The 26,258-nt window shown below is 36.0% G+C and overlaps 1 protein-coding gene across 5 annotated transcripts in view; it reads left to right on the top strand.

Annotated features, from left to right (window-relative positions):
- LOC129002099 (calcium-transporting ATPase type 2C member 1) overlaps positions 1-24,843 on the top strand; it is a 64,066-nt gene extending 39,223 nt beyond the window's left edge. For all 5 annotated transcript variants that reach the window (XM_054429648.1, XM_054429652.1, XM_054429647.1 and 2 more), the window contains 20 exons: positions 784-978; positions 3,479-3,568; positions 5,463-5,560; positions 6,409-6,517; positions 7,526-7,675; positions 8,419-8,630; positions 9,729-9,853; positions 10,204-10,301; positions 10,978-11,073; positions 12,031-12,120; positions 12,452-12,556; positions 12,948-13,104; positions 14,131-14,301; positions 15,458-15,606; positions 18,609-18,775; positions 19,138-19,323; positions 20,666-20,813; positions 22,043-22,138; positions 22,887-23,028; positions 24,234-24,843. In XM_054429648.1, the coding sequence (XP_054285623.1) occupies positions 784-978; positions 3,479-3,568; positions 5,463-5,560; positions 6,409-6,517; positions 7,526-7,675; positions 8,419-8,630; positions 9,729-9,853; positions 10,204-10,301; positions 10,978-11,073; positions 12,031-12,120; positions 12,452-12,556; positions 12,948-13,104; positions 14,131-14,301; positions 15,458-15,606; positions 18,609-18,775; positions 19,138-19,323; positions 20,666-20,813; positions 22,043-22,138; positions 22,887-23,028; positions 24,234-24,355 (2,706 nt within the window). In that variant the 3' untranslated portion in view covers positions 24,356-24,843. The remainder of the gene's footprint in view (positions 1-783; positions 979-3,478; positions 3,569-5,462; positions 5,561-6,408; positions 6,518-7,525; positions 7,676-8,418; positions 8,631-9,728; positions 9,854-10,203; positions 10,302-10,977; positions 11,074-12,030; positions 12,121-12,451; positions 12,557-12,947; positions 13,105-14,130; positions 14,302-15,457; positions 15,607-18,608; positions 18,776-19,137; positions 19,324-20,665; positions 20,814-22,042; positions 22,139-22,886; positions 23,029-24,233) is intronic.
- The last annotated feature ends 1,415 nt before the right edge of the window (positions 24,844-26,258 follow it).

The following is a 26,258-nucleotide window of genomic DNA, read 5'->3' as shown; positions in this document are numbered from 1 at the left end:
ATGTATACACAGTTGCAAGTTTGAGTCATACCCTTTGACTACTTTTTCTCATTCTTACTTCATTTTTATCAAGAACCATAATGTAAATCTTTACATGGTTTGTTTGTATAAATTCAAATTCATTTAAAAAATTTCCCTGAAGGGAAATTCGCTAAAAAAGTAGTAAGGTGGACTTGGTAGAATATTTTGATGTAATCCTACTAAATGACAAAATCCAAGTCAAATTATATTTTACCTCCCTTCTTTCCCAAATAATATTAAATCAGCTGACCATTGTATATAGCAAGGACACACTGCATTGACTTCAATGTTTTTCTTGCAGTCTTTTCACACTCGTGACCATGGAATGTCAGCGATGGATCTATCTTAATTGTAATTTGCATTGAACACAATTCTCATTGTATATGTTATGTGTTTGTGAATCTGAGCCTTTAACGAATCACTAGCAGATGGTTATGTAAAATTCTGAAAAATGGCATGGAATTCAAAACATGTAACACTATGTCAACAGTTTGAAACTGCAAACAGCTGAGGTATATTAATCTAGAGTGTGAAATATATACTTTCTTTCTTCTGGATCTAATCGGCAATATTCTGAATAAAAGGTTAGTGATTTATCCAGTTGGATATCTAGTTTCTTAAGATTCAAGCTATGGTCTCAAAGCCACTCTACTCGACACAAACACTAGAATTGTACTTTTCAAGAATCTTTCACAGTAATCGTCACACTCACCATGTAAGGCTCAATTCTCGTCTAACGCTGTGGATGTTGTTTTGTGACAGGTGGCAGAGGAAGAGATGTGGCTGGGGACGACAGAGGCGGCCACGCTGGGAGCGGAGGAGGTGGCGGCCCGGCTCAGAGTGGACCTGCGCAACGGCCTGTGGTGGCGCGAGGCGGAACTGCGCAGACAGCTGGCTGGTCACAACGAGTTCTGCGTCAAGGAGGAGGATCCACTGTGGAAGAAATACATTGAACAGGTATCTTGACAGTACAGTTGGAATGACTTGTAGAATACTAGATGTACTAACTCAACCAACCGGGCCTTGGTTCAAGAGCGTAAAAGGTTAAAACATGCAACTTTGTAAATATGTAAAATACATTAGGAATGAATGTGTTACATCCTAGGATGCTAGGTTCTATCCAGGAACAGTTTGGTGAGTCGGTAGCATTAGAGACTTTAGGTCCAAGGTAGAGATGTCGTTGGTTTGTATCCTGGTACCTGCCACTACTTTTATCAGTACAGTTCACTCTTGTATTGTACCTGCTCACCTCTTGCTTTGCCGGGTACATTCCACACACAGACCCGCACTATGTGGAAGGGTAAAAGAGGCTACCAACCTTTTAAAAACCTTTTTACACATTGGATTGGGTCCTTAGAGACTGAAGCCCCTCGCTCTACCACTCACTAGACCAGTATGCTCAGTATTACAGTATTATTTTTTTAAGAATTATGCACAATCATGCTGACACAGACACAAATCTCTTTTATTACGTTACTGCCATAAGGATGCTAACAGATTGAAAAAGACCAGCCATTTTTGACTTAGAAGGCAGATACACTGACCTCTATTTCTGTCCTGGCAGAGGGGGTCAACTTGGTTCAATCAATGTTCGGTTAAAAGAGGGCTTGCTGTATCCCAAATACTGTTTTATCTCCAACAGCGAAACTTAGAATCTCAAAGTGTTTAGTAAAATTTATCTGTTTTACTGCAAATCTCGTGAACAATCTGGAATGGGTTTTTTTCAATTTTCAAGAGGTGTTAGAACATGAGAAAATGCATCCGACTAAAGAATATAAATTTGTGGATACCGATAAAAACAGTCTTGCAGACAGTAAGGAAGTTAATAAAACATGATAAAATAACCAAACTATTTAAGTAGGAAACTCATCACTGTAGAAATATGAGTTGACTTCCTCTCTGAATCATAAGTAGTTTTCTATAGCCTAGATCAATGATGCAGCTTGTAATAATAATCATGGTAATACATTTAGCCACCCAAGCTAGTCCAACATGTTTTATTGTATTTGATTTTGTTCATTTATTTTTCACATGAAAATAGTGATTTTAACGTTAAAAAACTTTAAGATGCAAATAGTTGTTGCTTGTTGAGAATTTCAATAAGTTTTGAAGGATTATTCACACCTCGGCTTGTCCTCGTTTTTAAAACTTGAGCTTGGGTCGAAAAGAGTCACCTTACTTGCTAGTGATAAAATATACTATTATAGAAAATCTTTTTAGCCACCATTATTATTTATTAGTATTAAGTACTAACATACACATCAAATAATTAAGATTGCATGTGTGAGGGTGAAGAGACCAAATTTTTTGTTTGTCATAAAACAATTGGTTATTCATTTAATTGTTATTCCATTAGTACTTAATAAAAAAGCTGTTACAATAAAAAAATTGAACAAAGTAATAGTAATAAAGATAACACTTTTAGAAATAAAGGAAATAAGTCATGCTCAACTGTTCAAGATAAATAATTTACTAATGAAAATTGCCAGATATGTCCATCAAATATAAATTAAACCATATAAACATTGCATTCTCTATATAATATAAACAATTATTTGATTATTAAAATTAATTTTTAGAGCTAAATATACGTTTATAATAATCTATTATATTATATTTTCTCATTACAAACTGTTTGTTAAATTTTACACTGTAAAAAAATATAGATCAAGACAAAAAACTAAATTTCTATTAACCTTATCAGCTTCATAACACAAAGTAAAAGTTTCTCTGTGGAAAACAAAACTCTCCAAGGAATAATGAGGCCGGTGAAGTTACGTCTTAATAAGACCTCTGTTAAAGTGCAACAGAAATTTGCTTAACGTTATCCATCCTGTTGCTTACTTTCAGTAAAGTTAGTTTTGTAACACCAATTGGAAGAGTTAACAAAGTAGTTTGAAGCTAAAAAGTATTCTTATTACTTAGTGTAATTCGATAACAACAAGTTGAAGTTGCTTAATTGATTGTTCCAATTATGAAAGTTTTAATTACATCAGAGTGTAAGTCAGTGTGTGTGAGTCTTATCAGAGTGTATATGAAATATTATACAATATTCTACAACAATTTTAATTTAAAATATCGTTAAAATAAAAATTTCTTTTTTGTACACAGTAAAAAATTAGTAACTCTGTTTTAAATATGTTAGATGGTAATAATTTTTTATTCTGAAACTTTGATTATAATCCACACAATACCCTAATCCTTCAAAAGTACTCTGATTCGCCTTTTAGAAACTTCCATAACAGAAATTGTAGCAGTCAATAGTATATAACCGTTAAAATCCCAAAGACCGTTTGGACAACCTAAATAGCATGATAAAACCTTGTTACTTGTAAATTTAAAAATGTAGCAATGTAAATTTTTATTTTATAAATGTTTGTCTGGAATACTTGTACGTAATGTAAAAACAGGATGTGTTGTTTGTTTCTGTAATAATTATTGTGTATTCTTGTTTCAGTTCAAAAACCCCCTGATTCTTCTTCTCCTTGCATCCGCGTTAGTGAGTGTTTGTATGAGGCAGCTCGACGACGCTGTTAGCATCACTGTCGTAAGTACCCGACTTTTGTGTTATGTGTTATAAAAATGTTTAAAAAATTGTGTTAAAGTTTCCCAAGTAATGGCACCAAAGAATTAAACACGCAAATAGTATTTCACCGTGCATATAGTCGAGATATACTAGTACTAACATGTTGGCGTTTTTGTACAAAATATTACGTTTCTTTGTTATAGGCTTCTGAGATTAAGTCATAAAAGGTGTATTTAAACATGAGTATAGGAATTTTCAAATCTGATATTTCTTAAAGCGTTTTAAAGAAATACAAAATTCTCTGAAATTCCTTCAAGCCTTTTTTAGTTGTTATTGTTTACAGTTTTCAGTTAGCAACATTTAATTAACAGAAATATAATAATAAACTATTCTACGTTTGTTATGTAAGTTACATCATATTTCTTCGCCATACTATATTACACCTGTAAAATATGCAAAACCAATTAAAAACATCTTATACCTAACAGAACTATTTTATTTTCATACTTAGACGTTTATAGTTGGAAAGGTTTATTGTGGTTTCAAATTGTGTAGTGAAAGCAACATTGAACTAAGGGTGGGGAAAAATAAGCATCAAATACATTGTTAGACTGATAGTGTAAAAAATCCCGGTTTGACATTTGGTTTCATTTCGGATTATCAGCTAAGCTTTCACAGAGTTTAAATTTGAACTCTGTTTACAGAATAAGAATTGTACAGTAGTAGTATAATATGTTGAATAGTTTATCTGCATTTTTAAAAAATTCAACTGCATTGTCAACTGAATTATTTATTAGACCTAGACTATCCAAAGATTAAATGATCTAGTCATTAGCTAAAGATATTTAGCCACTATGGTAGTATGAAAATAATACTCTGGTTAATTAAAATGTCTTTAACCTCTCTATGATTAACCTATTACCATAGTCAAAGCTATTACTTGACACACAAGTATGTGTAGTTTAAACAAAATAATATGACACACTGTGCAAACGCATGCTGAAATTAAAATTGACAAATATAACAACAGAACATTTGCTTAGTAGTTTGTAGCAAAGAAAGGTTGTGCGTTATAAAGCAACTCCGGTTGTCAAAAGAGACTTTATTTGCAGCGAGGTAGTTTTGCAGGTGAAATAAATTCAACATTGTTGTTTGTAGATGAGATAATCTCTCTTGGGGAACTGACACAAAAGATTTTCTTTGCTTTATCCTTTCATCCTAAATTCTAATATTCAGTGTTATTCTGTTGCTTTGTAGTTAAAATTACAGTTGAAGCGTCATTAATTATCTATCAATTAAATTTTTAAAGACCACACTTGGTTCAAAAACAGTAACTATTGCAAAATCCATTCATATAATTTTTATTCATTTTTCACTTATGGTATTATATTAATTTATTTGATTCTGTCAAACATTAGAATGCTTTGAAACAATCCTAATTACTGGGTGTAGAATTTGATTAGAAATTTGATAGGATTTGAAAAAATGCGGAGCAATGTTTTGATTTGATCAGCATGTATTACATTGTATTTAATTGTGTTGCACTTGTTATTTTCTCTACCCATTCTTGGTAAAGGAGTGAGGACTCCGAAGAGAAACATTTGGTTCTTTAAATCCACCTTAAGAAACACCATTGGTTGGAGAAAGAAAACTCAAATGCTAAATTTTATTTTACAATATTTCTTCAGTACAATTAAATAAGTTGTGTCATAGAATAAAATTAATCGCTATTGAATAGTAGACAAAGTTAATGTGAATTACGGCATTTGAAAATCATAATAGCAAATTTTGTGTAATCAATTTTATAAAATTTACCACCATAACATTGTATTCTTTAATAACTTGTGTGTTTTTTCCGTGGTAAATGTTTCATGGTATGTTTCTGGTTAGATGACACGTACTTATCATGTTCCAGGCCATCATTATTGTGGTGACGGTTGCATTCGTACAGGAATATCGGTCGGAGAAATCTCTGGAAGAGTTGACAAAACTCGTCCCACCTACATGCCATTGGTAAATATCAACATCGAATCACCTTTGATAGTCAACAGTTAGGCGTTAGTTATAAAAGATTGCAAAATAATAAAACCCTAGCCTACCTCCTCAACAAGTTGCTATTTCAAAATTGTTTTTGTAGTAAATTTTGATATTAAATTTGCAGTTTGTATTTTGCCTACATAAGCAATATGAAAGTTTGAATGACAGTTTAAGTTGTTATGTGATGACCACTGTATTTTACTTGGCTTTTATTGACGTGATAAAGATATATTAATTCTCCATGAAATTATCATTAAGTTAAGTAAGAATGATGTTGAAAACAGACAGGCAGAAATAAATTGTGGAGTATAAAAGATAGTAAGTGGTGATCGATTTCGATTGGATACTCCAATCATCAGGCCCAATTTAATTTAATTATTTTTGTATTTTCAGTTAAGACATACAGGAGAACCCCGGTTAACCGAAATAAAGGGGGGAGAGCCGTTTTGGATAACCAAATTTTCGGTTAGCCCATCATGTGATAAAAATAGGCAATGTATTACCTCGATGTGTAGGAAAATTGAATTTAAGACAATGTCTATTCTATTTAATTCTTTGTTTTATTTCAGCTATAAAAATGTTACAATGGGTTCGAAAATACTTTAAACTAACAACCGAAGTTACTAAAGCATTTTACAGCCCTGTATTACTTTATGGAACAATTACGGTTAACCCGGGTTTCGGTTTAAAGGGGTTCTACTGTAGTTGTCATAGTTGGCTCAAGCGGGGCCTTGTGTGTTGTGTTGTTTGGGATTTCTGTTTTTTATTTTTTCTGGTTTTGTAATTTAACCATATGTAACAAAATATGTTTTGCATGGTTACAGTCTAAGGGAAGGTAGGTTGGAGACGTTTCTTGCCAGAGAGTTAGTACCAGGTGATGTTGTCCATCTCAACGTGGGAGATCGAGTACCCGCTGACATCAGACTGTTTGAGGTCAGTAGTCTTTACACTATATCTTTACACTGGTTTAACCTCTCTAAGATATTATACAGGGTTGAGCAAAGTAGATTGTTTTTTTGTTCATTCTGTAGAGGCACTATTGGTTGAAAACGAGATGAGTAGTCGAGGTTTAGAGGTAACAATTTTTTTTTTCATCCAATTTTCAGTTTGTTATCCCTGTTGATTTTCTATTTAGCCAATTTGAAATTAATTGCAATCAAAATTAGTACGCCTCCCATTTTCCTTGCGTTGTGGCAATTGAATCAAATGTGACAAATTTCTCATCAGTGTACAAAAAATCCTGAAAATTTGAAAGTAGTACTGTACAACATCAGTTTCAATTACCTTTCTCTTAGGAAACTAGTACCTGTAATATTAATGAGAAAGACTGTGTGGTTAGTAGTAATTTCTAAGAGTAGCCTATTATTATACATTTAAATTTTGTTAAAAATTGTTTACCTTTGTTTAATTTTCAAGTAAGCAAAAATTAAATACAAATTCTCTTGTACTCATGCACATTATAACAGCAACATGGCCTCATTAAGCCAAACTTAATCAAATTATTTGACTAACTCTAAAAAAAATTATATCCTTATTTTTATTGTTTTACAAATATTTAGGTTGCATTATAAACCAGTCAGACACTTATTTAAATCAGTGAGTTTGGAAAACAATTATGTCCTCATTAAATTAATGTATATAATTGCCTAGAATGTATATAGTAGCTAGAAACTATACTATTTTTTGATACTCTGTTTAATTTTATGGTCTCTTAATTTTTTCCTCTTTTTTGACATGTGAATTTTTTTTATGGAATTGTTTGCAAAAAAAAAGAAGCAAAAACAAAAAATCTTTCATGTTATCATAACCAAACAATACAATAAAAACAAATGCCAATAAAAAAAACCTCTTGTTACACACATACAACACAACAACCTATAACATAACATAACCTACAACATAACCTAGTAAGTTAGTTAGTTAAAGAAGTTGCTTTTGTAGGCAATTGACCTGGCTGTTGATGAGAGCAGCTTTACGGGAGAGACCGAGCCGTCCGCCAAGATCACGGCTCCGATTCTCAAGACTAACGGCCACTCGAGCATGAAGAACATCGCCTTCATGGGCACACTGGTGCGATGTGGCAACGGCAAGGTAAATAGACATTGTTTATTGTACAGTTGTTGTATAGTCTGGATCATCTTCTGCAGTCACGGCTAAATCACAATCATCTTCTGCCCTTATAGCTAAATTAAGAACATCTTCACCTTCACCGGTCGGAGGTACCTAATTTGTGAACATCTTCAAAGATCTCTAACAATTTGGGGTAAACCGTCATTTTCCGATTGTGCATCTTCGCAGACGGTTTCTGCAATCACGGAAATAACAGCTTAGCTCTTTTTCAACTGACCTGATATTGTCCCAAAAAATTATTTCTATCCCGAACCGATCCCATGGACCCACTGTTGGCCTGACTGTACCCAAAATTATATGGGTCTTGCAGAGGCCTGGATCAACCAATCCTAGTTGAACATAGATTCAGGTGGAATTAGAGTTGCTAACTTGGATTAAAAGAGGATTCTTTATTTATATATTTAAGTTTAATCTAGGATATCCACTTTACTGTGAAAACACCATTTAAACCGCAAATGAGCCGTTGATTTTGTCAATAAAAATTTAAAACCTGGATTGAGCAGTGAATTTTGTGGTTGAATCTTTCAGTTAGGAAAAATCCAATTACGATTCCTGATATTGTTAACTATAATCATATGGATACTCTGGCTTAACTGGTGGTTTGGAAAATATTAACATTCTAAATCATTCATGATGATGATGCATGCTAAGGAGACATGGACAAACTTAAACTTCTGTCTCATCAGTGTGTTTGATGTGTGTAGGGTCTCGTGGTCAACACTGGGGAGAAAAGTGAGTTTGGAGAGGTGTTCAAGATGATGCAGGCCGAGGAGGCCCCCAAGACACCCCTGCAGAAGAGTATGGACATCCTGGGTACACAGCTTTCATTGTACAGTTTCTGTATTATTGGCCTGATCATGGGTATCGGCTGGCTCCAAGGAAAGGCTATTCTGGAAATGTTTACTATTGGTGTCAGGTAAGGTCATTTATCTAAATTGTAATTACCTACTCAGAATTTGTATAAGTGATGTAACTAAATGCCTTACTACTAATTTTCCTTGATAAGCACCTTATTGTGGGTGGTCACAAAAAAATTGAAGAAAAAGTGTGGAAAAAGGTATTGAAAGCCAATACAATACTTACAATTAAATACTACTCATAGATGAGTCTACGTGCATTTTGGTAAAAAGAGTAACACAGAAATGCTCATGATTCATATCAAATATCAATATTAGTTTGGCTGGATTGTGATTAGACAGATATTCAGAGAGTTTGATCGATGTTAGATATGGGTATTATACTGTGTGACTGTATTCAACCAATCTTGGTGGTGTTCCTGGTCTTGTGGGTAGAGCCAAATTCTGCAAAAAGTAAAGAGGAGTTTTGCTCTAAAATAATAATAATCCTTTTTTATTATTAGGCACTTATTAGGAGGGACGGGTCCCGAAATTTCGGGATTTTTCAGAAAAAATATGATCCCGATCATCGGGACGAAATTACATTTGATTTGCGATTTTTCTTGGGGCGGGATTTGTTCCAATCGGCGATTTTTGCTGTGTCGCAAGTGATAATGATGATGTCGCCGGTTTTGCGGGTGATGATGACGATGTCTCTGCGATTACGAGAGATAATTAGGGAGATATCATCATCATTACTTGCGACACGTACACAATGGCTTCGCGAACCCAGTAGACGATGATGATATTTCTGTGATTGAGGGATATCTTCTCGCTGCAGCCAAGACTGCGAGACATGTTGAATGATGGTTCCGTGACCGCAGTAGGCCTACACGTCGGAGATGGCAACATGACTGCAAGACATGTTGAAGATGGCAATGCAAACACAGGACATGTTGACGATGCCGTGACCGCGGGACATTTTGACGATTGACCGGTGACACTTAAGACCTTTGCCTGGCTGTCAGGGAATCAAATAACAAATACAAACCCATAATTTGGTTCATTAAATTGAAACTACCAACCATTAAATGGACAATAATAATCAATTGTCTCATATTATTTGTTGTACAGTTATTAATTTAAGTGTTATACTATGATTGTTGTGGTGTTAACAGTCTGGCAGTAGCAGCTATCCCTGAAGGACTTCCCATCGTAGTCACAGTCACTCTGGCATTGGGAGTCATGAGGATGGCGAAGAGAAAAGCAATCATCAAGAAACTCCCCACCGTAGAAACTCTGGGTATGAAAGTCATCATATTTAATCATAATACGTTAGTTATCTAAGTGTGGATATCTGCTTCATGGCAGACGAATATAGAATTATCAGGGATATATTTTATTGGTACTCTTTTTGTGGCCTTCACACACCTTTTATTGCTCTTTTATGTATATCCAGGACTTGTCAGGTACAAAAAAACTTTGTCGACTTTGTTCAGGTTGGAAAAACTTACTTTTCATCCTGTACATGTGTCGAACACCTAAAGACTCAATACTAGTCTTGGATATAAAATAGCCCAAAAAGTGATTGAATCTCATATTTTTTTACAACAGTATCAGGTAGATTTTACAATTCCGGTTTGTTTGTTACAGGTTGTGTCAGTGTGATATGTTCAGACAAGACTGGGACCATCACCAAGAATGAGATGACTGTCACTGTCATAGTCACAGCTGATGGACATTTGGCTGAGGTATTCACTGCAATCATATATTTACTGATAACTTTTTTACTTTCCTCCGATGGTGATTATTGTTAGGAAGTGGTCAAGATCAAGTTCAAGTATTATTACTATCTTTGACAACGTCATTAGTTAGCCTATTAGTAAATTGGTATGGGCCAGTAATCAACCCTTCTCAAACACTAGCAAACACCAGACTTGATGGCAAGCTCCTAAACCGTTACTAACAAAATAAAATAATTTTATACATTTATGCGTGTCTCCTTAATGTTGTCGTTGAAGCTATATTCAAATACTGTAAACGTTCTGGTAGCAATTTTTGCTTTTTGAGGGTTTGAAAATTAAATTGAATGGATCACAAAAATTTTTCAGCTTATTTTTCATATAATATAACTGAGTCGAGACATAACAGACTACTAATCCATGGCAGCAATGTTGTGGATGTTTGGTTCCCAAAATTACATTTTATCAGTACATTTCACTCTTTTACTGTACCTTTTCACCCCTTGTTTTGCTAGATACATTCTACAGACAGGCAGAGGTCTATGAGGATGGATAATGCAATGTCAAATAAACCCCCAATCTCTTTAAGAAAAATAATATAGCTTAACTATGTTGTTTAAATTGACATCAAGCTTTACTTCGTCGTGTGTTGACACAGATCTGAAACTATTCCGTTACATTTCAGGTGTCAGGCGCTGGATATAATGACCAGGGTGAGATCCACATCCACAAGTGTGACAGCGTGGATAAGGCTCGTGAATCCATCTACAGACTTCTTGAGGTATTTTTTGATGTCATCTTTTAAAGTATAAAATCCTTTAAAGTAATACTGGTAGTGTAACAAAACATATTTTTGACTTATCTCCAGGAAGATGTTTACGGTATTTGCGTGACATACAGTGAACGGCTTACAAAGTACGAGAATTACCAAGCTCATGCCATAAACACTTACTTTCGGGCCTTGACATGTCTTATACTATACAGGTTGTTCCTAAAAAACCTAGTATGGTACTTTTTATTGTTAAAACAATACTCTTTATTAGCTAAGAAATGGACAAGTAACAGCTGATTAGCATGCACAAGTCCACATGATGAAAAATTTCAAACGTCTTATGGTTTGTTATTATTAAAACATTGGGTGATAAAAACCGTCATAACATGGTTATTTTTCAACCGATTTTGTTAATTAAAGTGTCATTAGATTTATTTGATTAATATTTAAGATTTTAAACATTTTATTATTCTTTTTGTTTTTCTATAGCCTCAATGTTTTTGTTTTTGTTTTTGAGATATTAAAGATTTAAATCTTTAAATAGTCGCCATTTTGAAATCTTTTAAATAGAAAAATATTGTTTTTTTTTTATAACTTAATTTTACATGTCTGTATCAGATTTAAAGATTCTATGTTGAAGCGTTAAAAGCTATAAGGTAATTTGTAAAAAACACATATGAGCAGATAGACGGAATACTAGGCATGGGAGACCCATGGTTATATTACAAAATCTGTTTGATTATATGCAAGAAACAATCTCACAAAGGGGGTAGAGGTTGTTTAGCGACACACTGTATTTTAAGGTTTTACTAGGAGGATTGGGTCATCAATTTTTAAGCAACACAGTCAACATCCACTAAAGTTTTTTTCCAACATTCAATATCGTACTCTTGTATTCTATTTTTGTCGTCTTAAGTGCTGTTTTATCCTTGTATTGTGGATTTAACTAGTGTCTTTTTGTCCCAGGTTGGATGTGTTTGTAATAACGCTGTGATCAACGGAGAGACGCTGCTCGGTCAGCCGACGGAAGGCGCTCTTCTAGCTGTAGCAAATAAGGTAAATACCAGTCTCGATTAACAGTTCTTAAGCTATCCCTCCTTCCATGTTATACATTCCCAAATTGTGTGTTATTTCCAAATGGTATGACTGTACAATATATGGGGTACATAAACTATAGAACTAAAACTATTTGAGCTGGAACAATTTTTTTTCCATTTTTTTACTGGCTCTTTATTTTGTACGTATAAAGAACCGTATGAAAATGTCACATAGATCAACATTGTCAAACTCACCAGTTTAGAATTTGTTGGCCTACGTGTTTTGTATCCTGTTCTATGTGATGATGAGTAGTTTCATCGATAATATTGTTCCATTTTTGTATTATCAGAACAACATGTATGGAGTGGCGGAGAAGTATGTGAGGCTACAGGAATATCCCTTCAGCTCTGAACAGAAGATGATGGCAGTCAAAGTGGTGCCTAAGTACGACGATGTAAGTATTGGCCAAAGTAATTTAACATTTTTTACCAGTATTTCTACAGTAAGACTTTGTAAGTAATTTAAAACACTTCGGAAAATCTCTATTAGTTGAAGAAATGTACAACAATATTCGATATAACTATGCTTGCTTATTGAAAGCTATTTACTTTCCGTATCCGGCAAGTGAAATTAGTGATTGAAATTAGTGATTAGTGAAATGTGATTGAAAGCTTAGAATGCAAGTTTGATCCAAGTAATCGAAATAATAAAATACCCCCGTCGAAGACTTTTGTGGGACCAAACGTCTCTTGAGGTTTCAGCTTAAAGACATTACATATAGTGATGAATTCACCAGGGTCCAATCACAGTTCGTTCTCCATACTCAAATTGTTGATGTTTTGCAGAACAAGGAAGACATTTTCTTTGTGAAGGGAGCTCTGGAGAAGGTGCTTCAGCAGTGTACCAAGTACATGAGCAATGGCACCACCCAGCCTCTGAATGTCAAGAAGGAACAAGAGTATCTGGCGGAGGCCTACGAGATTGGCAGGAAGGGGCTTAGAGGTGGGTTATCTAGCTTATAGAACTAGATAAGAGGTTATCTTTGATCTAGCATACCAGTTTGATTGATACTAGTTGTTCTGCCCGTGTCTCGCCACCAGAAGAGAATGCAAAGAAGATATGGTGATTCTTCCCCGCCTTGTCCAATGCAATCTGCTGGTTGATTACGTGCTCGTTATAGATGTAAATTATTTTTATCAATGTCCATGTTTCAACGAAAGATGCGTTTTTTCTCCAGTTGGAAACATAAGGCTCTTTCCAAAATCTATGGTTCTTGCGTCAGTTTATTATATACTCAACATTTGTCTGCAACACCAATTACAGTGTTTTCTTTTACTGAACTAATAAGTTAACAATTGAAACATGATTCAAAGGCTTGAACCGGCTTGAACACTATCCCACATTATAAGAATAATGTACTGTCACTTCTCTTGATGCAATTTAGAAATCTATGGTAGAATCAATAAGTTAACTCAAGGAAAAGTAAGCAAACAAACTAAAACAAAAAACAAATCTAACAGTTGAAGTATCTCTAATATTTAAAATATGATTAAAAATGCACTATTTTAATTGAGGTTCTTGCCCTTAGGAGAGAGTACTGATATTTTACGGGGAAGTTTCATATCAAGACCTTTCATTCAAGTATGCGGTTCATAGGCGTGCGGCTTACCGGCTTTGAACGGTTTTCTCAAAAGTTCAAAACCTTACTAGCTTTATATATAGATTCATACATTACCTTTTCTCCCTAGTTTTTTTAAACCTTTCCAACATTTTTAATACTGTACTGTCAAAATTCAATATAATCCTTAAGCCCTTAAGGTTTTGGTAAAAGTCAGTTTTCATGGCTTGGTTGAAAAGTTTGCATATTCAACAGAAATGAAATCAATTATTGACATCAGATCACTTTGTTGTTGGCTCAATTCAACTCCATAGCTGTAAAACTGGCTACAAACTTAACATGGGTCTGCTTCAATTAACAATCAAAGTTAAATCACTACATGTTAGTATAACTAACACTTCTGTTTGCAGTGGTCGGGCTGGCACGAGGTAGCAGTCTGCAAGATCTGGTTTACATGGGGCTAGTGGGCATCTGTGACCCTCCACGACCTTTCGTACGAGAGTCCATACAGACGCTGCTACAGAGTGGGGTCAAGGTCAAGATGGTGACTGGGGACGCACAAGAGACAGCTGTGGCAATCGGTAACTTGATATTGATATGTACTATAAGAAATTAGGTAGAAGTTTCTTCCAAAAATATATGGTTTCAGCTTGTTTGGGAGAATAGAGTAGATTACTAAAATAGCATGTAGGTTTGCTAAGAACTCTTTCCTGTTATGTAGCAAGTTTACCAACCTTAAAATAATCCTAAATCTTTAGGGTACTCCATCACAAGTTAAAAAAAAGGTTTCTCAAATATTGTCCAATCTTTGAGTTCATGAACATACTGATTTCGTTCATTTACTGCTTTGAACAAATACAGATTTTGGGTAACACGGGCAAATAGACAAGTGCAACTAAATATAGACTAATATTTAAGATTCAAATCCAGATGATCAAATTTAGAAATTAAATCTTTTCTGGAGTTGCGACACATCGATGATACTGACCTTATACTTGAATTATTTGCCACATTTGATCAACTTGTCAAAAATGCCAAAAATCAGTAAACTTAGCCTTGTATTGACCCAGACACAAACTGTGCATTGTCACCGTACTTAACACTCACTGTGTATGTTACAGCCAGCATGATAGGACTGGATGTTATACATGGACAGGTGCTCAGTGGAGACCAGATAGACCAGATGTCAGGCAATGTCACTGTGTTCTACAGAGTAACTCCCAGACACAAATTGTGCATTGTCACTGTACTTAACACTCACTGTGTATGTTACAGCCAGCATGATAGGACTGGATGTTATACATGGACAGGTGCTCAGTGGAGACCAGATAGACCAGATGTCAGGCAATGTCACTGTGTTCTACAGAGTAACTCCCAGACACAAACTGTGCATTGTCACTGTACTTGACACTCACTGTGTATGTTACAGCCAGCATGATAGGACTGGATGTTATACATGGACAGGTGCTCAGTGGAGACCAGATAGACCAGATGTCAGGCAATGTCACTGTGTTCTACAGAGTAACTCCCAGACACAAACTGTGCATTGTCACTGTACTTGACACTCACTGTGTATGTTACAGCCAGCATGATAGGACTGGATGTTATACATGGACAGGTGCTCAGTGGAGACCAGATAGACCAGATGTCAGGCAATGTCACTGTGTTCTACAGAGTAACTCCCAGACACAAACTGTGCATTGTCACTGTACTTGACACTCACTGTGTATGTTACAGCCAGCATGATAGGACTGGATGTTATACATGGACAGGTGCTCAGTGGAGACCAGATAGACCAGATGTCAGAACATCAGCTAGAGCAGATAGTGGGCAATGTCACTGTGTTCTACAGAGTAACACCCAGACACAAACTGTGCATTGTCAAGGTATTTACACAATTCATAAACTTGTAGTATGATTTTTTTAATCAACTATAATAAAATATCCTAACTAAAATGATAAAAAATATCCATACATGCCTCACTACATTTTTCTGTCTTTTGTCTTAGAAGTATTCCTTGCATGATAGATTTTGCGAAACTTTTTAAAACCTTGCATTAAAAAAAGTCTTCATTTTAGATTCCTTCTGTGTAAAATTTATTTTCCAATATTTTCAAGGCTCCTCTTTTAACTGGCTCCACAAGTAGAGGTCTTCAAGTCCCCGATGTTTTTTGGTAGGGTTAGACAATAATTTGGCCCAAGAGATCAATTTGGGCTTGGAAGACATTCAGGGTTAAGCTGTGACTGCGGAAGAAGTTCTTTCTTTTGCCGCGAGCTCAGAAAATGTTCACTATTTACAATGATTGCAGAAGTCATACACAGTTTTGCCATGACTACAAATGATGTTCAATATTTCGCTGTGATATGGAAAAGATCATGTACAGTAGACTCCCTCTCGTTCGGCCATCTCGGGACCGAACCACCGGCCGAACTAAAAAATGGCCGAACTAACCGATGATATATAAAGAAGACTACTTTTTCTGCCGTAAATGGACTTACTGTACAGTATAAGGGATCTATACACTAAACTAAACCTAATTAATAAGACTAGCCTTAGGCTAAGTGTAGATTTTAAACTTACCCTCAGAAATGTTGGTATTGTTTAATGAAAACACGTACTGAACACTTGACACTGTACTGACATTATTCATTTATTTCACACACAATAAACATAAATAATGTAGGCCTAAATACAATAAAAAAGAATCCACACAACACTGAAATTTTACAGGAATGATGTTTAAACTACAGTACTGCACTGTAATGACAAAGTTTAAAAGAAATCAGTAATTTTTCGCTGTACCTTTTCTTCAGTTGATTTCTTTCTAGCATAGTCACGCCATTTTCTAAAAAGCATTAAGTCAACTGCTGTAGAACTCGTCTGCTGTTCGATGTAGGTTGTAGCCAGTTGCAGGGCTGCCATTCCCTCAGCGTGACTCATTTTACACTCGTCGTCCTCATCACGGTCGCCACCTTCTTCTTCTTCTCCTTCTTGGGTTTCTTGACGCTGTAAAACTGATTGAGCGATTTCTTCGTCGTTCAAAATTTCATTGTCCACCTCCTTTTCGACAGATACCCACTCCAAAACATCTTCAAGCTCAACATTTTCACTGTGAGGCAATTGCTGTAAATTATTTAGGATGTAAGCTTGGTCGTCTGCTTCACTTTCAAGGTTGTGCACATCAACAACATTGCCTTCACTTGCAACAACTTCTTCAACATTCGGCCATACCTTTCTTCACGACTTAACTAATGTTGAAGGTTGTACTTCGTCATAGGCCTTCGCTACCATGAAAATCACGTCCTTCATGTTGATTGTCTTTAAAACCTTGATGAGATCGGTGTTTTCGTCGCTATCCAGTTTGTACAAAACTTCTGAAAGAAGCTTTCGACGATACTTTCTCTTGAAACACTCTATTACCCCTTGGTCCATTGGCTGTTGGAGGCTTGTTACGTTGGGGGGCAGGTAGTACAGTTTTATTCCAGACTCGCCATCACATTCTAACTCATCCGGATGGGTAGGCGCATTGTCAAGAACAAGAAGTGCGTTTACAGGGAGTTTTAAACTCATCAAACGACTTTTTACTTTAGGCACGAACTCACTAATAAACCACTCTTTAAACAAATACGAGTCCATCCAAGCAGACTTCTGAGCCCGGTAGTACACTGGTAGTTTTGATACGTCCAAGTTTTTGAATGCTCTCGGTTTTGCTGATTTTCTGATTACAAAAAGGGGCAATTTATGCGTACCCGAAGCATTGGAGCAAAGTGCCACTGTGATCCTATCTTTACTGACCTTAAACCCAGGGGCAGACATTTCTGTTGCTGCAGCAAATGTTTTCCGTGGCAAGAGTTTATAGTACAGCCCTGTTTCATCGATATTATAAACCTGTTCCGGGCTTAGGTTATTCTCAGCAATAATTTGCTCAAATTTCTTTGTAAACTCAGCTGCACCAGCAGGGTCTGCCGACAGCTTTTCGCCACACACCCCAAGAAAATGTACCCCGTGTCTTTTTTTCCAACGGGAAAGCCATCCCTCACTTGCGACAAATTCCCCCTCCTCACCAAGTTTCCCATGTAAGATAACCGCCTTCTCCTTTAAGATAGGGCCACTGATCGGCGTTCCTCTTCTTCGTTCCTGCATAAACCACACCCAAAGAGCATCGTTCACCAATTCATTTTTAGGTTTTTTTAAAGTGCAACGTGATGAAAGAGCTTTTTCCGATTCAATCTGCGTACAAAAATCCTCGATCGATTTTCGGTTTCGACGCCAGTTCTTCACGGTGCTTTTACCAACCCCCAAATCTGTACAAATACTTTGGACCGATTCACCTTTGTCTATTCTCTCTAGAGCTTGCAACCGCTGTTGCATTGTCACAAATGTACGTTTTCGTTTAGCACTCATAATAATGTAAAGTACGTACAGTCACTTATAAGTTAAAGTTCAGTTAACAAAACACAATTAAATCAGTTCACTAAGTCACAACAACTAATGTACACACACGAACGTCCGGTACTGTACTGAACAGTGAACACGTGTGCAGTGAACTAGAGCTAAAACGGAAGTCAGATTCTTATCTGCTTCCGTTTTATAGATACACAATTTAAAAATACTCTATCCAGGCGGCCGGCCGAACCATCCGGAGGCCGAACCAACCGAGGCCGAACGAGAGGGAGTCTACTGTATAAACGTAATGTAATATTACAATTAATATTTTTTTTTTCTATACTTTGCAAAGCAGATCGATTTTGGCTCAAAAATTGAGGGCCAAAATTGTTGACCTCACCTAACCTGAAGTAAAAATGTCTGGTTTGCAGACCACTATCTGCAAGTCTTGATTTTAGAGAGTGGGATTGAATAAGATGACTATAAGGTGTTTGTCCACAGGCGTTCCAGAGGGCAGGAGTGATAGTAGCGATGACCGGTGATGGAGTGAATGACGGAGTAGCTCTCAAGCGAGCGGACATTGGGATAGCGATGGGCAAGAACGGCACAGACGTGTGTAAGGAAGCAGCAGACATGATACTGGTGGACGACGATTTCAACACGATCATGTGAGCACAGATTCTTGTGTATTTAATGTTCTTAGTTTTAAATTTTGTTGTTGTTTCATGGATTCCACTTATTTCATATATTTTTTTCTTTTGCCAATAACTTTCATTTCATTTGATTCCTCATCTTGCCAACCTTTTGAATTTGTATCTCAATGAAAATGGTTTTCTTGCTCAGAAATTCTTTTCTTTAATATGGTGACTCATGGGGCTGTAATGCCTTTAAGTGTAACAGTCTAATGTTTTGAAGTGGTAAATTACTTTTCTAGAATGTTTTACTAGAATATTTTGGCTGAACATTTAACAAATTAATATCAAATCACCAGAGGAAATGAATTACAGTAAAGTGTGTGTTTTCTGTGCAGAGCTGCTATTGAGGAAGGCAAGGCAATATTCTACAACATCCGGAACTTTGTGAGATTCCAGCTGAGTACAAGCATCGCTGCGTTGTCTCTCATTGCACTGGCTACCATCATGGGCATCCCGAACCCTCTCAACGCCATGCAGATCCTGTGGATAAACATCATCATGGACGGTCCTCCGGCACAGAGGTTAGTGTACTAATGGGAGGGTCAAGTTGTAAAGAGGGAGGGTTTGGTGATGTTGTACAAGTAAGTTGTGAAGTTACTTGTGTTGACCTACAGAAGACTGTTATTTTAGTTGGTCATTGTACTTGATCTAAGGTGCAGTTAGCAAGTGGTAGGATTGTGCTTTTAGTAGACAGGGTTCCGTTTGGCTGAATAATGATCTAGGCAAGGTAATCTTTTTCAAATCAGGGTTTCAGTTGAAACTTAACTATTAACATTCCTTCAGGATATTCAATTTTTGGTTTTCATTATTCTTAGCATAATGTCCAATATTTTTTGAGACAATAATAGGTTTTTTTACATACCTCCGTCAAATAGTCCAAAAATGATATTGCTCAACAGCTTACATGTTTCGTTGCGAAGACAACATTATCAAAGCTTGCAACTCGTCAAAAATGCAACTGGCAAATAAAAGGCCAGACGGGGGGTCGGGCATTTGAAACCCGCTACAGAGAACACAGGCCAACTCCAAAAATGGTCAAACAAAAATTAGCCTTTGCACAACACCTGGTTGATTCAAATCACTCAATGAGTAGCATTGACGATGGTTTAAAAATTCTACATGTCTGTGGGAAAGGTGGCAAACTTGACACCTAGGAGGAGTTCGAGATTTATAAAATTTATAATGACGAACAGTGTAAGGACCACATCCTTAACGAAAAATTACAGTTCCAGTCTCACTCGATTTTTAATACAATATTAAACTCAGGAACAGCTGATCGAAGATCTGATAACATCAGTGATAACAGTAGAGGAGACGACGTGACGTAGACCTCCAGTCTGATACCAGCCCCGCGCCGCGCCGGACCAAATCAGTATTATGATAGCGCTATCTAAATGTCAGTCGTGTATTCGTACCGTATTAATGTTTTCTGTGTTCGTGTTCGTGTTTTAAATGTGTTTTTGACGAGTTGCAAGCTTTGATAATGTTGTCTTCGCAACGAAACATGTAAGCTGTTGAGCAATATCATTTTTGGACTATTTGACTGAGGTATGTAAAAAAACCTATTATTGTCTTAACAGTATAGTCCAGGGGCCGAAAACATGAATTTTGATTTCAATATTTTTTCATATTAAAAAGTTTTTTTTTTTAATTTCCAAACAAGGTGAACATCAATATCAAAACGATATGAAGAGGCAAGAGATTTGTGATTGGGTGGATTTTTTATGTTGTTTTGGTTTGTCACTCAAAAGTACAATGGTGTCATACTATTCACTAAAATGTCCCTAAGGTTAAAGACATTCTAAATCACAGATTTTTGTAAACAATTTTGCTAAAACATTTAACTTACCACTTTGTCAACAGTCTGGGAGTTGAACCCGTTGACTCTGACGTTGTCAAGCAGAGACCTCGTAACCCCAAGGAGCCAATGATCACTCGTCAGTTGATAACTAACGTGTTGCTCTCTGCGTCCATCATCATCTTTGGCACTCTGTGGGTCTTCAAGCGAGAGGTCAGTACAGTAGTGTGTGAATCTTCAGTATACTGACATACAACATGTATATGCCTACTGTAAAATATCAAATAAAATATATGATTGAGACATAAAGCACATTGGAGTTACAGACCATGAAAACAGAATATAGCTAGTGGAAGTCTTTCATGGTGCAAACTTCTTTAAGGAGTAGAAAAGGGTTATCTTACAATACAATCAACTCTTTTTTCATCAAAAAGAGACTTTCAGTAAGGACTTAACCTCACTGGTAACTCTTTGAGAGCACTTTAACTGGTCAGTAGGAAACATTTAAAAACTTTGGCAGCCAATGCTCAGGCATATCCAGAATATTACTATTCCTATCAGATAAGGATTTTTAGACATTCACAGTTTTATTCATGAACATTACACTTAATGTGACAGTTATAAGAATCTGAAATTCCTTGAAAATGCTTACAATGCTCCAAGAGTCCCACACCAGCTAACATCCAGAGAACTGTTATTGAAGGGTTAGAATTATTTTCAAATAAGGTAATACCCATAACTTAATCCCATAAGCAACATGACAATTTATATATTTGGATAAATCAATCATGATTCCTCAAAATTTAATGTTAATGTTATAAAAGTAGACCTACACAATACAACACTTTAGTTTAAGTCATAAGTTGATTTTCCTAATAAATAAAAGGTAAAAATACCTGCTTGTCGCCTTGTGGTCCAAGTATTGTCCTAGTGGATTATGTACATTTCGGCGCGAGCGCCATCGTCGGATCCGTACACACGTCTGGCGCGCCTCCATATCCTGCCCGTACACGCGTAGCAAAAGTTAAAAAATGTTAATTAACGGTCGACCGGTTTTTATGTGTGTTTTGTGTTGTGAACATCTTACGCACCTCTTCAGGGAAGTTTAGTGTAAACAGTTCTTATACGGATCCGACGATGGCGCTCGCGCCGAAATGTACATAATCCACTAGGACAATACTTGGACCACAAGGCGACAAGCAGGTATTTTAACCTTTTATTTATTTGTCAATCAATTGGTCCGGAAACACCACAACAAAATATGATTTTCCTAGCTTATTTATAGGTTAATTAAAAAATATTAGGATATATCAGCAACATTTTTGGTAATTTGATACTCTCCTGGTCCCATGTTGGATCATCAAGAGTCATCTCTATACATATACAGTAATATATACAACAATTATTTACTAATACTAATAGAGTTTCACGTTTTCCCACAGATGAGTGACAACATTATCACCCCGAGAGATACGACAATGACCTTCACATGTTTCGTATTCTTTGACATGTTCAACGCTTTAAGCTGCCGTTCACAGGTACTGTTTAATATATTTAATTTTTTTAATCTGAGATACTTAAAAACTTCCAGTTAAAATTGTAAGGATAAAATTAAGAGGAAAAGAATTAAGTATGAATGTTACTTCAAACATTGTTATCTCAAAGCAGAAAATTAAAAATATTAAGAAATTAAAAATATAAATTCTCAGTAATTGTACTCTGATTGGTAATTGAAAGGCTAATGGGTTTGTTTTAAACATAAAGTGAAATTTAAGATGCTATTGAGGATTTAAAGATTCTTTTAAATTTAGAAGTAATTAGAAACTAGTATTAAAAAATAGGTAAGCTTGTACTGTTTTCAATGAACATGTTAATTCAAAATATTGTCTTAAAATCTATGTTTTAGTTACTGGACTGAGCTATAACTAAAATGAGGCTTTACATCATAAACAGGTTAAATAATAAATATAGTTGTAAATTGTGTCTCACGGCAGATCTGGCATAACAATGTCATCTTCAACTACTTCCACGTTTCAGCTAAAGCAATTCCATCAAAGTCAAAACACATAACTCAAACTAACATTTAACAAATATACAAAAAATACCACAAACAGGCTTCTAGCTCACATGATACCGGTTGCGCTGTGATCTGAGCAAGATGCTGACACTACTCAAAATGTCTATTGTCAAGCAAGATGGCCGTTGTCAATGTCAAGCAAAATGTCTATTGCCAAACAAAGTGTCTATGTCTAACTTTGTTAAGTCCTATAATGTGCCTGTTCACAGACAAAGTCTGTGTTCACCATTGGTCTATTCACCAACCGCATGTTCCTGCTAGCTGTCATGTTCTCCGTGGTCGGTCAGCTGTTGGTGATCTACGCTCCTCCTCTACAAGTCGTGTTCCAGACTGAAGCCCTCACGCTGCAAGGTAACTAACTACCTTAGAGCTACATTACCACCATTGTGATTGGTTTGAGGGTTGACACCACCCCCCCCCCCCATAAATACTAGGGGATTTGAAAATGACACTTGGTTATCAAGGGTGACTTGTTATCTAGGGTCTACTGTATTATTGCATCAGCGTTTCCGAGAGGTCTTCTATTGCCTGGACCAATAGGGTTTTAGTGGGTGTCAGTCCTGCACACTAGGATTATACCTAAAATTCAGGACCACGTAAGTTTGCAGTTGGTAAGAGCCAATCATAAGACAAGGCTAGTGCGACGTTGCCACATCGCCCGTTGACAACACTAATTAACATTAATCCTACTAATATTATAAATGAGAAAGTTTAGATGTATGGATGTATGGATGTATGTTTGTGACAAGTGAACGCGAAAAATACTGGTCGGATTGGGCTGAAATTTGGCATTATGATAGCTCACATTCCCGATTAACATATAGGCATATTCTTATTTCAAAAATCCTTTCGGGCTCCGGCCCAGTGGCTCTGGGGTTTCCCATGTTAACCTTATGAGAAATGGAATTATTGAATCTTAACAGCTGTTTCAATTAAACAAGTTGGTTCTGTTCTATGATGTTCAATAGCATTAAAGTTACAAGGATTACCAACAGGGTGCAGCACTATTATTTCTTTTACATTTATGACAACAGCTAATTTGCAACCAAAAGGTGAGTGAGCGTAGCGAACGAACTTCAACCTGGAGGCGAGTTAGCGTAGCGAACGAGCTAACCTGAAGGCAAGTGAGCGCAGCGAACGAGCTCCAACCTAAAGGTGAGTGAGCGTAGCGAACGAGCTCCAACCTAAAAGTGAGTGAGCGTAGCGAACAAACTTCAACCAGGACGTGATTGAGCCATGCGAACGAGATAATCTTGAAAATTAAGAAGTTAAACGGGGCAAAGCCCGCGGGTTACAGCTAGTATTAAATATATATAACATTAACATTAAAATATACTAAGCAATATTTTCTAATCAGCTGGTATTATTAGATTTGACAACACCGCACGGTTCTCATTGGTTCATTCAAAACCATATGGTAAATAGGCTCCTCCCTCAACTGCAAACTTGCGTGGTCCTGACTGTAGACCCAACAGAATCATAAAAAATACAAACCTATGTTTTTCATACTACTGTTGTTGACAGGTTTCATCTCAACAATACACATTTTGTTTCAGATATAGTGTTTCTCGTCTCACTGACGTCTACAGTGTTCATCTTCTCGGAGATCAAGAAGCTGATTGAAAGGTCGTGTGAACGACGTCTGCGACAACCCAAAAGTGCGATGGACTTCGTATGACATCAGACTTCTCCCAGAGGCAAGACTAGGCGAGATTAACCCTCATAACATACAATGTTATTTATTCTGTTTTTACTCTAAATAGTTTTAATTATCGATTTGTTTTGACGCAGACTTAAGTGTTGAATCTGCTTGAATTGTTTGGCTGTTATAATGGTGGAATCGTGTAAACTCTCTTTAGCTTTTCTAATGTGGACTTGAAAGTTTTTGAAGAAAATTTACTGTAATTCACCATACGAATTATCAAAGATTGTACTACTTGGGTGCAACGATTTTGCAATAAGTCATTCAATGACTTGATTATAACCTTTTTTTAATGTGTTTAGCAATAAATTGTATATGTGTATGGATAAAAAATTAGAGTTCTTAGACGTTACAGAGTTCTTAGACAAAGAGTTGCATCTTCTTTCATATAAATAAAAACATCAAAATTATACAGACTGTCCCAAAAGTCCCGGACCGGTTTAATATTTTATAAACGACAACAGATAAATCAATAAGATTTGGTACATCAACACCACACCTAAAAATCTACTTTTTTATGGAAATATAAATTTTCTGTCACATCATGGGGACGTCCCGCAAGGAGTCAGAAGGAAATCTTAAATAGAAGCATAGGTTGACATGTACATCAAATTAAAGGTCTTTACTAGCAGAATATAATGCTGCAAATTTGAACTCAAACAGACAACCAAGTCAAGAATGACAGTGGTTCAAAGATTCATTTAATTTGCATTTGGGGGCACAGCCCTAGGAATCGGAAAAAAATTTTAACGTAAGCATAGGTCGATATGCACATCAAATTAAAGGTCTTCACTAGTAGATTACAATGTCGTAAATTCAAGCTCAAAAGAACGCCTGAGTAAAAAATGGCAGTCGTTCAAAGATTCAAAATGGCAGGTTCAAGAAATCTTTGAACGGCCGCCATTTTGTAACGGGTGATCCTTTCGAGGCGCGGTTTCCGGCATTGAACTCTGCTAGCTAAACCCTTTAAACTGATGTGCATATTGACCTATGCTCCTATTTAAAATTGCCTTCTGACTCCTTGTGGGACGTCCCCATGATATGACAGAAAATTGATAGTTCCTTAAAAAAGTAGATTTTTAAGTGTGGTGTTGATGTGCAAAATCTTATTGATTTATCTGTTGTCGTTTAGAAAATATTAAACCGGTCCGGGACTTTTGGGACAGTCTGTATATTTTTTCCAACACACCAATCAACTCTTTCAAAAAGTTAACTAAACTGTTTTGTGTTGGGATCGCTCTTCCTTAATTTAATCATAATTATAGTTCATTTGTCGTATTGATAAGGTGTCAGATATAACGCTAAACATTGTTCTTTTGACATTTTTTTCAGAAAAATGTTACTTGTACAGTATTAAAATTTAATATTACAAAAAATACTACTTGTGTTTAGAGTCTTATAAGTATGATCAGACTCTCCACAACATTTACACATTTTTAATATCTAACAATAACTCTTTCTAGTAGTACTTAACAAAAGTTCCACAACGTCAATACAATTCAAACAGTCAACACTTTAGTCTCTTGTATATATTTAGTTAAGGGTTAGTAGTTTTTAAGTTGATTCGATCTTGTCCGTGTAATGTTTTGTACTTATGTTTCCCTCCTAGCCCCCCTCCCCCTGGTAGTGTAGCACACATAGTACCAACTGTCCCAACCTTAAAACTACACAGCGCCATAAATGTACATTCCAGATCCCCCCCCCCCCCCCAGTTTCATTACTGTTTCATCTTTGATCAAATCATCACCAAGTCATTCTATTCTAGCTTTTCAACAGGGTGTCCTGTATGAATTTTGTATTTTTTAATCGTACTAGCAGCTTTGTGTATTGTTTTGTCTATTTTATGTTCTTTTATAGATGTTATATAAATTGTGATTTT

Source organism: Macrosteles quadrilineatus, unplaced genomic scaffold, assembly GCF_028750875.1.
Source record: "Macrosteles quadrilineatus isolate MER2022 unplaced genomic scaffold, UCM_ALF_1.0 Scaffold_9__3_contigs__length_116548681, whole genome shotgun sequence".
In the NCBI taxonomy this organism is placed as follows: domain Eukaryota; kingdom Metazoa; phylum Arthropoda; class Insecta; order Hemiptera; family Cicadellidae; genus Macrosteles; species Macrosteles quadrilineatus.
This window is presented reverse-complemented; position numbering and strand designations above follow the sequence as displayed.